Here is an 11,916-nt window from a genome sequence, read left to right as displayed (position 1 = left end):
GGGGGAGGTTCCAGGGACCTAAGAGCAAGCCGGGATCGTGGCTCGGGTGAATATAACTTAAAGGAGAAGGTGAGTGAAAATCACTCAACCTCATAGTTCGAGCCGACATGTGACAATGAAACTGTCACTCGTCGGCTCAATAGATCGGGAAATGAGCGAATACATACTGTCGCTCACTTCTTGATCCTGTCCCTGCAGATAGCTGTAGCTCGCGGTATACTGAGCTTTGGGTCACGGGGGGGACACTAGTTTGTGTCCTCCCGTGACCCTTAGGAGAACTATGGGAAAACCACTGACCCCATAGTTCTCCTTGAACACATAATTATGTTTCAAGAGAATGCAATCCTAGTAAGAACCACTATATAAAAAGAGATCATATGCTGTCAACAGGGATTTCTCTTTTTGTAAACACTGGTTGCTTGGCTGTCATCCTGGTCCAATTGCTTCAGTACTTTGAGCCACTGATGTAGACCAAATGTGTATGTTTGAAGCTCTAACTTTTTAAGTCAAATGCTAATTTTAAGTCAGTGGCTGAAGATATTGAAGTTAGAGACAGCTAGGCACTTTTTTAGGAGGTCAGCAGTGTTGGGCAAATATTTATTTCTGTACAGGCCTACGTTTTATCTGTCGTCATTGGATTATTTAGCACTGAAATTAATGAGGATATCTTTAGTACAGTTGCCATTTCTCCTGGGTAAAATGTTATGTGAAAATAAATAAATGCGCACCTAGGAGGCGCTATTGAATGTAAATGGTGTAAAACATATTGGTTATAGCCATGCATGCCAGAGTGAGAGGAATACAAAAAAATTGGACTAGCAGCAAAAGGGTTACCATAGTTAATGTGAGCAAGCCTTAATGTTTGTCCTGTGTTGCATTTCCTTGTCTTATTTAACAGAATGATGGACGCCTACGTTTATCCAAGGCAGGCCTTATGTACAAAAATAGCAAAACTGGAAAAGTTGACAATATTGCAGCAGCTGACTTGTCAGAAGGAATCTGGCGTCGTGTGGCACTTGGATATGGCATCAGACTTTCAACACGTGCAGGTCATGTGTACAAATATGATGGTTTCAGGGAGTCGGTAAGTGTAGATGGTACATTTTTCCTATTGAGCACATACTTTGGTACATTTAGATCCTTGTCCACCTTTGTAATATACTTACTGTAACCCAGATTTTGATAATCTTGAGGTACAGGCTGCAAATGAACTCAGAAATCTGGATCCACATGCTTGTTCATAGTCGAAGGTTCAACAAATAAAGGCATTAGATGTTATAGGCAATCTGCAAGCTTCTTCTCAAATGCAGCTTTGCCAACTCACTACAGAGTGGAATAGAAACTGGTGTGAGGTCCGTGTCCAATTAACAAAGGGATCGGGGCAGTTTTCAATATAATAAACTGCTGCAGATCCCTGCCAGATTGGACTTTGAGTACAGCATATGAACTCTCTATCGGTACAACAGAATGACTTGGATCAGGGCATATTGCCAATATAAATCCTCCAAAGAAACTCCAGGTCCCCTTTTCTTTCCAGCTTGAGACTTTTTTTGTATGTGCCTGCCATTTGGTCCTTTTAGCGTCCACCTCACATTATTCATTTAGGTATGTACCCTCTATTTTTGCCATTAACTCCTGAGTTGTGAGTGAGAGAGCTTTAGCAACTCTTAGCATGACCTGGCGTTCCCTTGGATGATTTATCGTGGTCATATGTCTTAATGAAGTCACTTCATGGTAAGTGCATTTTCTCTAGTCATCTTTCCAGGACAGCACATGAGAGAGAGAGCATGACTCCACCCCAGAGGTAGGAAACACAAACACGTGAGGCCTTTAAAAGGCGGTCCCTCGGATACTCCGTCAGTATTCCTGTTTTCTCCTCTGGACAAAACAGACATGTTGGAACTCTTGCTATTATGGGGAAACCTTTCTTGAGCTGTTCTGGGCCTGGTTTTTCCCCTTACCTCTTCTCTCCTAGCAGTGGTAGGGATACTTCCGCTGCCGCCCCGAGGCCGGGCCTCGGTGGCCTTGTGGGAAATCCGGGCCTGGATACTCTGGGGCCTTCCTCTTCTCCTCTGGGCTCGGTGTGGGCTGAGGCCACTTCTAGGTGTTGCCCTAGGTTGGAGATTGCATGGTGGTGGCAGTGGCCATCTTCTCTTCCTCCTTTCCAGCGCCAGGATGAGCCAATACATTGCTTCCTGTGTGGGCGGGGCTAGAGGCGGAAGTGTTTGGCCAATGGTTTCAGTCCATGGAAAGCAGGGAGAGGGGGTGGGCTTCCGGTGACATCACTTCTGGTCCGCCAGCATGGGCGTTATATCCGTATCAGGAAAAGCAGCTGTGATGGCTCCTGCAAGAATCTCCGCTGCACTCTCTGCATCATGATTGCTTCTGAGGAGGTGGCGATTGGAATGGCAGGCTCTGGCGGCACTAGTTCTGCTCAGGTAAGAGAGCTTTGCAGTGGCATCTTGCTTCTTACCTAGCTGGGGCTGGAAGTGTGGAGGAAGTCTTTTCAGCCAGATTTCCTTCTGCACTTCCACTTTTTTCCTAGTTCACATTCCATGTTTGGTGGTAGGCACAATCTCGGGGGAAGGGTTGTTGTGCACAGTGGAGCCTTTTTACCCTCTGAAGATTCTGAAAGCTTTCTTTTCTATGTATTTTGTTTCTAGGCCCAGGCTCCTGAGAAAAAAAATCAAACCTCCTCCTAAAAGAGTGCGCTTCTTGCAGTATTAAGCTAAGTAGCACCTGGAGCAAACTGCTATGCCAGAAATGCATTTAAATGTTGGTTCAGGAAGAATCCTCTGATTCTTGTAAGGAACTTGTAGCTGGTTTAAAGGAGGAATTGTCTTTTTAAGGGAGGAATCTACTTTTCAGTCTTTCAGAGCCTTACTTTTAGACCTCAGGCCCCTGAGCCACGAGGTTGTTAAAGATTCGGTAACAGAGGAGGAAGATAATAATTTGCTGGCTGAGTGAGACTGATTCCCCTGGGGAGGGAACCTCGCAGGGCTGATATGCTAGGTCTTCAATAGAGGTGCACCGAAATGAAAATTTTAAAACCGAAATAAAAAAAAAATGTCAGGCCGAAACCGATACCAAAAATGTTTTTTTATTTTTTTCAATTTTTAAAAAATATTTTATTTTTTATATTTTTATTCATTTTGGAGGCTGATCGAGCGGTGTAGAGAGGAAAGCTCAGCCTCCTGTGACAGCGCTGTCTCCCTCCGCCCCCACACCGCTCTGCCGGACTGTGATAGGCGGCTGAGCGGTGTGGGAGGAGAGACGCCGGCGGCTCACAGTGCTCTGGTCCTGCAGTGCTCGGCCGGCTGTCACTTTCTTTTCTCCCCGCTGGAACACAGAGCAGCGCCCAGCGGGGATAAAAGAAACCAGGGATGCGCCGAAACATGGCTCTTTCGGCATTATGCCAAAAGTGCAATTTTCGGCCGATATGTTTCGGCGGCCGATATATCGGTGCATCCCTAGTCTTCAAGGTACAAGTTGTCACTGAAAGACATTGATGATCTCCTCAAAGCCATTTATGATGCCCTGCTCCTTTAGACATTCAGGAGCAGGGCAAGTATTTATCTTTATGACCAGATGTATAAAGGTCTTGTGGTGGAAAGGAATCATGTCTTTCCGGTCCACAGCTTGCTTTCTGAGACCATTATCAGAGAATGGGCCTATCCTGAAAGGAAGCCTTTCTTTTCCTGCGGTTCAAAATGAAGGTTTCGCTTTAGTGAGGATCCTGCTCTTCTTTGGAACAAGCTGCCTAAAGAGGATGCGTCTTTTTCTCAGGTTTCCAGGTCTACGGATCTGTTGTTTGAGGATGGAGGTGTCCTGGAAAGAATCTATGGACAAAAGGATGGACCTTCTTTCCAGTTGACATCCGCGGTGTTAAACCCCCTTCCCATCCAGGCCATTTTTCAGTATTCAGCGCTGCGGTACTTTGACTGACATTTATTCCGTCATGCAGCGCTGTACTGAAATTAATTTTATACCCTTTTTTGGAGGACAGATAGAGCTTTCTTTTGGTGGTATTTATTCACCACTGAGCTTTTTATTTCGAGCGATTTTGAGCGATATTGCTCCTGATTGCATACAGCCCAATAGGAAAAAGTTGCGCGATGTCGCGTGACAAGTCGCTCAATATCGCTCGTTGCGCAATATCGCTCAAAATATCGTGCAATTTTCATGTCGCTCAGTGTGAATGGGGCCTTATAGGTCTTGAGAATCTTCTCAAGCTAATTTGAAGCCTGCTTTAGCTTCCACTTGTATGGCCAGAAACCTAGAGTATTGACTTGCACAGCTTCTGTCTCCTCAGTCTCCTCTGGAAGCAGGAATGCCTAGACAAAAAATTCTGGAATCCTTTCCACTGCTGTTTAACCCCTTCACGACCAGCAACGCTGGCATAGGGGCTGTTTAAACAGACTCCTGGCGGCAAAAGCTCTGTTTAAACTGTCAGCTTTACAGTAGAAGCGATCTGGCGGCTCAGCTGCCGCCAGTTCGCTTCTACGGGCCGGTGAAGGGGTCTGAGCCGACACCCCCGCCGTATTTCCCGGGCTCTGATGCCCTTCCTATGGGCCCGGACCAGCTTTTTTGGTGTCGGCGGGAAGCTGGGGAGGAGATGGACGAACCTCCGTTCGTTGATCCCATGCCCGTTCTATGGGACCGGGAGCAATGCAGATTGCATCACTTCTGGTCCCATAGCTGTCAGTGCTGGGCTCCTGAAGCCCAGCTATTAGCTATTGAAGTGCGATCTGCACTTCAATAGCTTATTGAGAGTGTAAGGCCTTGTTCACACCAATCGCGTGCCATGTGCAGAGCAGTTACAGACCGGATCAAAACTGCGTCCAATGTATTCCAATGGTATTGTGGGCTCTAGTTCACACACTGCAGCGTTAGTTCCAGAGCATGTAAAAAAAACCTGCAGCAAGCCCTATTTTTACCTGCTCTGGAACGCACTGAAAGCCCATTTTAAACTAAAAAAAAAACACATTTTTTTTAGTGCACAGAAACTTAATATAATACCCAATTTTTTGGTAAGATCTGAAAGACTGGATCACGTCGGGTAAATAGATACCAAACATGTCAAGCCTTAAACTTGCTTTCGCCCGTGAAGCCGCAAAAATGTAAATACCCAAAATTTCCCATAGGTAACATTTTAAACGCTTTTACTGCTCATCAGTTTAGTGCTAACAGTCGTTGACAGTGCTAGAATTATTGCTCTCGCTCCGACGTTTGCGGCGATATGTAACATGTGTAGCGCAATTGTTGTTTTTGCACGTAGGCGCACCAACGCATGTTTGCGTTTGTGGGGGACGGGGGTCTTAAAAACATTTTTTTTTCATTTTATAATTTTTCTTTTATGTTACTTTCATTTTTAACACTTTATTTCATCTTTTTTCCACTAACCCTATTGCTATTACATAGGGAGCTAACAAGCACCCTATCTAATAGCAGATAGGGTGTGACAGGTCCTCTTTATGGAGACGTCAGGGGTCTTGCAGACCCCTAATGTCACCTAGGGACCCCAAAGAAGCTGAGGAAGCAGAGATCTGCTTCCCCAGCTTCATCTCCTGGGCACCGCACGGAGACAGCGGTGCCCGGGGGGCGCCGCCGCACTGTACAAACGATCCGGCGCCTGTACAGATGCCGGATTACTTCTAAATTAACAGCAATCGCCTGCTGTTAAGAGCGGTACCAAGAACACGGCTGCCTCAGCAGCCGTGTTCTTGTTTTAACCACTTCAAAGGGCTGCCGTCTATAGACGTATTGCGGCCCGGAAGTGGTTAAAGTCCGCCACCCATGCAAACATGCGCGTCTTCACGTAAACACACGTCGGGTGTGCCTACATATGGAAACAACGAACGTGCTACACATGTTTGGTATCGTTGAGCACGATGGAGTCAAAGCAATACTTCTAGGGCCAGTATTTCTGGGTATCTCTAAACTGATGACCTGTGGGGACTTTTAAAGGGTCGTCTATGGACTTTTTGGGCTACTGAATTTTGTCGTCGTTTAACAGATGCACGCAATTTTTAACCTGGCATGTTGGGTATCTATACTCGTTGTAACCTCATCTTTTATATTTTCATAAACAAATGGCTATTTTGGGGCATTTAAGTGTTTTTTTGTCACAAAATGGAGTTGCGCTAATATGCAACATAAAAATTTGCAACTGCCGTCACTTTATTCTATAGGGTCTTGGCTTTCAGAAAATAATGTTTGTGGGTTTAAGTAATTTTCAGGCCTAAAATGTGGAATATAACATGGGTGCAAAAAAAGGGAAAAAAAAGACCTCAGTCATGAAGGGGTTAAAGCAACAGGCTGTATTGCTGATGCTTCGGTGGAATCGGTGAGTATGTTCACCAGGTCAGCTGTTCTGGGTAATTGTGCTGGTAGAGCACTTTGTCTTAAAACCTGGTCGGGAGATGCTGCCTCCAAAATTCGTCTTAATGGTCTCACCTGCACATGGGACTCTGTCTGGGCCTTGTCTGGTGGCAGTTCTAGATTGCACTGCAGACAAAAGGAGGGCCTTCCCTGTTAGTTAAAAGTAGGGCTGCAACTAACTATTATTTTCATAATTGATTAGTTGGCCAATTTTTTTTTTTTTTTCTGCTTAATCGGATAAAAAAAATAAAATTAAATACCATCTTTTATTTAAAATAAAATACACAAATGGACTGTTACAAACATAAAGTTTATTCCGGAATAAAACTGCCTGTACATTTTTTGTAATTTTACCACACTGGAATGCACGGCATTGCAGTACGACGCATTCCAGTGTGGGCGATCACACTGCGGCTCGGGGCGCGTTTGGGGTGCCACTGAAATTAATGCCACTGCAACGCACCTCCAGTAGCAGAATTTGTCAGGCCGAAACTGATTATAGGTTGTTTTTTTTTCTAACTTTTTTATTTCATTCTTGGTTTTGTTTTTTTTTTTATTTTTTTTTTTATACGTGTATGTATTATATTAGACATTTTACTTTGTTTTGTGGATTTAAAATAATGTGAATTGAGAAACTCATACCAATATAATAACATCAGTTTAGAGTTAGACATGCAGGGGAAAAAAATGCCCGCAGGCTTCAAAAAACACTATTGCTAGATGGATTAGGCAAGCTATTGCTTCAGCATATACAGCAATGGGGGAGGTTTGCCTTTTTGGGTCCTTGGCTCATTCAACTAGAGCCTTAGCCACCTCCTGGGCGGAGCGGGCCGGGGCCACTCAAGAACAAATCTGCTGTTCTGCCACCGGGTCTAACTGCTCCACCTTCTGGGAGAAAGGTCTTTCAGATGTTTCCCAAGGTCTTTCAGATGTTTCAGATGTCTTTCAGGTCTTTCCCACTCTGATGGGTAAGTTTCTCGCTTATCCTCATGTGCTGTCCTGGAAAGACTAGAGAAAATCAGAGTTAGACGTATCGGCAACTCCGTTTCTTGAAGTCTTTCAAGGACAGCAGGGTTCCCTCCCTATTTGGTATGTTTTGTATATGTTTGTCTTCAGTTTCGTTCTTTTAAAGGCCTGACGTGTTTGTGTTTCCTGCCTCTGGGGGTGGAGTCATGCTCTCTCTCATGTGCTCTCTTTCATGTGCTCTCCTAGAAAGACTTCTAAAAACAGTTACTGGTAATTCTAACTCTGATTTTTATCTTTCACATTAAAGTTTTTATCTTTTTATTGCACCAGTGATGCATGAAGCATCGTATGTTTTTAGGATTTGATAACATAGTGAATTAGTAAAGCTAAAAGTATGTGTTTTTTTCTTCAGGATAACTTTTTTGTCCCCTTTTGATGCAACATTGTGACACATGCAAGAGGAAAGGGGTTTGCTTAAATTGTTAACGTATGGTTGAGTCATTTTTAAAAAGGCAGAGATTAGCTTTTTTTACAGGTTTGCTATCACTAAAAATGTAAATGCTATTGCTATTGTGCTAATGCTAATACTAAAAATGTGAATGCAATTGTGCTATTGCTAAACACAAATGTGACATAGATTCTAGATCATCTCACATTGTTTTGACCTAGGGATTCATTTTGTGAGGGAATGTTTTTTTTATTTTTACGAGATTGTGTACAGTTTTATTTTTCTATTTTTTTTAATTTTTTTTTTACACTTTTTTTTTCCTTCTTCATCGTGTATGACTCTTGTCAGCAGCAACCTGATCCAGACCTCCCCCCACCCCCCCAATCTAGCTGTGAAGCAACAGATCACTCCTTATAGTGCTCTATTGCTGGCTGCAATCAACTAGAAATAGATGACTATGGCAGTGAATTTTGCTGCAGGGAGATGCTGTATCATGCTGCAACAGCTCTGTGGTAGCCTCTGTACTTAGAAGAGCTTTGATGTCACTTGTGACATCATACCTCTTCAAACTTTAAATGCAATGCGGAAGCATTGTGTTTATGATGATCTGCTGTTGCCTTCATGCTCGTGTGTCTGACTTTATCTGTATGTCTAATTCTGTCTAGGGACCCTGGGTCCATCATGACGGACCCTGCCATTCGCAAAAGGCTAGACATTTTCCCTGTGCCCCTGTGCTATTCAGTTGGTGGCCTGGTAGGTACTCGCAAATATCCAGAATTCTCTTGTCTGTCCACGTGCGACAGAGCCTGTGACTAAAATGCAGGTCTGAGGAGCTTCCATGTAGGAAGCGCCTAGAGCACATGCCCTTTGCTGGAGAAAACCTTTTTAGTGAATTCAAGGAAGTCACGGAGGCAAGAGTACTTCTTACCTCAGATGCCAAAACTTCCAGTAGCAAAATCCTCTGCTGTCTCCTTTAAGAAAAGTTCTTAATGCATGGGTATTCAGTTCTATTGTAAGTCCTGTCCCTCCAAATCCACAAAATCTGGGAACAGACCCTCTTCACAGATTTTAGGGGTTCCATTTCAATCTACTCACTATTCCCAAAGAAAAAGGAAGTTTGCCCTTTACTAGATCTAAAGATTCCCAATGGGTTCCTGCAGGCCCAAAGGTTCTGTATGGGGTCTACCCAGTTAGTCATTGCCTCCCTTCATCTAGGTGATTTTCCTGGCGTCGATGGACATCAAGGATACATATTTGCACATCCCCATGTTTCCTGCTTACCTGTGCTACCTTTGTTTAGCTATGGGTATACAACATTATGAATTTGTTGCCCTTCAATCCAGCCTGTCCACCGCACCTTGGGTTTTCACAAGGTGCTGGCCACTCTTATGGCTCTGCTTTGGTCTGGGAGGACCCCCATATTAGGGTACTTGGGGCACCTCCTCAGAGAGCAGTCGGCGCAACCCTTACCATCCAAAGAAAGATGCAGAACTTCAGATGACCTTCTAAATCTTCAGACGTCAACCCGGGAACCCTTGTGCGACTTGAAGTACCTGGGCCTATTCTTGAACATGGCCCCATCCAGTGGTCTTTCTTTCCTCAGAAAATATCCAATCTCTCTGCTCCCATGCTAGAACCTTGAGGTCCAACATGCATTCACTTTTGCATGAAGGTTCTGAACCTAATAGAGGCCTCCTTCAAAGAAGTCCCATATGCCCAATTTTACTCCATGCTGTTGCAGCATGGACTTCCATGTTTCTCTGTCCAGCAAGACCAGGCTTGTCCTGGTTTGGTGGATCTCCATTCTGGTGCTTGAAATTCAGTGGAATCTTGACCTCTGGATCAGCAGTTTGGTTTTCCCTTCAGTGCTGGTCCCCTCAGTTTACAGGGTCCCTCAGTTTATAGGGCTACCTGACCAGGACCCAGTCAGGCAACGCCACAGCCATAATTTACACCAACCATCTGTGAGGCACCAGATTTTGCGTAGCTCAAAGAAAAGCAGACCTGATTGTAGGTTGGGCGAAACTTCATGTCACGGCCCTGTCCAGTGTACACATTCCAGGTGTGGAAAATTGTCAGGTGGACTTTTTCAGTCTTCAATGTCTGGACTCCGGAGAATGTTCCTTTTCACCCAGTGGGTTTTGGAGTCCTTTGTTGCAGGTGGGGGACACCAGACTTCCTAGCATTCAGATTCAACAGCAAACTAGACAAGTTTGTTGCCAGGACCAGGGATCCCCTGGGCTTATGCAATGGATACCTTGGTAACTCTGTGGGATCAGTTCAGCTTGATCTACGCCTTCCCTCCTATGAATCTTGCCTTGCCTTTTTGCAGGATCAGGATGGAGGGCATTCCAGTAATCCTCATTGCTCCCAACTGGCCCAGGAGATGGTCAATCTCCTGGTAGGCTCCCTTTGGGCAATATTGTGTTGTCCAGACCTGTGCAGTGGGTTAGGGGGCCTCCCGCCCTATGCACTCCAGTGACTCCGTGGGACCTCATTTTGGTTTTGTTGACTCTTCAGAAACCACACTTTGAACCTCACGGAGAGTAGTGGGCAACTGTATGGCAGATGAAGTTCAATGTCGATAAATGTAAGGTAATGCACCTTGGAGTTAAAAATAGGCAAATGGACTATACACTTATGGGTACGCAACTAGGGAAGTCGGAAACGGAGAAGGATTTGAGGGTCATTATAGACCGCAGATTGAACAACAGCTCGTAGTGCCAGGCTGCTGTAAACAAAACAAGCAGAGTCCTGTCTTGCATTAAGAAGGGAATGTATTGCAGGGACAAGTCTATAATTTTGCCACTTTACACATCATTGGTTCGGCCTCATCTGGAGTATGCGGTCCAGTTTTGGTTACCGATACTCAGAAAAGATGTCCTTGAGCTGGAAAAAGTCCAGAGGAGGGCAACCAAACCAATTAAGGGGTTCGAGGACCTGAACTATGAACATGATTTTCTTGTTTACGGTTAGCTCCGTAACAAAGACCAAGGAGGGCACCACCAAAAATTGGTGGAATTTTTTTTTTCCAACACACAGGGCGCAGCGTGTTCTTCACAGTTAGAGCGGTTAAGGTCTGAAACTCACTGCCGCAGGAAGTGATTTCAGTCCTCGGAGACAATAATATAAAGGGGTACAGGTACTCCTAAGAGCAAAATCACACATGGACTAATACACACGCACACACCTGCTCAAACATAAATGGACACGCAATAGGTAGGACTTGATGGACTTATGTCTTTATTCAACCTCAAATACTATGTAACGCAATTGCGGCCAAAAGATGGCATTTCGGTGCATCCCATCAGAATACAGTTGATTGCAGAAGACTGCAACATTTGTCTAATAAGAGTAACAGACATGCACAGTTACATGGCATTAGAAAAAGGGAGTCCAGCTAAAAATATGTTATCCATGGGAGGACAAGAAGTTTTAATCTATGTATTCCTGTCCTTGTGGCTTTGCCACCCTGCATGAACAAAAGCACAGATTTACTGTAAATACTGACTTGATCTCTTTACGTTAACAATTAAGTATAGTTTTATTTTATCACTGTATGAATGATAAATATGGCAAAACCTAGTTCATAGAATTTTTAAAATTGCATATTTTGCCTGACGGTTATTGAATGCACAAAAACCTTTTTTTTTTTACCCCCCCCCCCCCTTTTTTCCCACACAGGAGTTCGAAAAGCTTTCCGACTACATCAAGATTCATTTTCAGGTTGACTTAGTGGAGAAGGACATGTGCGTAAAAGGGTGGAACTGGGGTTCTGTGAGGTTTGGAGGTATGTCCCTTTAACCCATTTTATCTTCTTTTGTGAATAAAATTAAAGGGTTTGGGTAGCTTGCAGCTGGTTAAATTAATTTGTTAGATATGTATTTCCAGGGCTTGAAAAATTTTAGGGTGTCTCACCAGTCAGTAAAAAATTTCACCAGTCAGCATGACCGGCCTTGCAATTTATGTTAACATTGTTTTGGGACAGATATAGAGCTTTCTTTTGGTGGTATATAATCACCACTGGGGTTTTTATTTTTTGATATATAATGAAAAATGTACCATTTTAAATTTCGGGGAAAAAAATGTTTTCCCTACGTTATGTTAAACATTTATTCTTA

General features: G+C 44.0%; 1 protein-coding gene across 1 annotated transcript in view; it reads left to right on the top strand.

Moving 5' to 3' along the window:
- The window catches only part of SSRP1 (structure specific recognition protein 1), a 64,893-nt gene that overhangs the window by 2,871 nt on the left and 50,106 nt on the right, over positions 1–11,916 (top strand). The window contains exons 2-3 of the mRNA XM_018568624.1: positions 899–1,084; positions 11,480–11,585. Of these exons, the coding sequence (XP_018424126.1) occupies positions 899–1,084; positions 11,480–11,585 (292 nt within the window). The remainder of the gene's footprint in view (positions 1–898; positions 1,085–11,479; positions 11,586–11,916) is intronic.

Source organism: Nanorana parkeri, unplaced genomic scaffold (assembly GCF_000935625.1).
Source record: "Nanorana parkeri isolate BGI_ZX_2015 unplaced genomic scaffold, ASM93562v1 scaffold1220, whole genome shotgun sequence".
Lineage (NCBI taxonomy): Eukaryota > Metazoa > Chordata > Amphibia > Anura > Dicroglossidae > Nanorana > Nanorana parkeri.
This window is presented reverse-complemented; position numbering and strand designations above follow the sequence as displayed.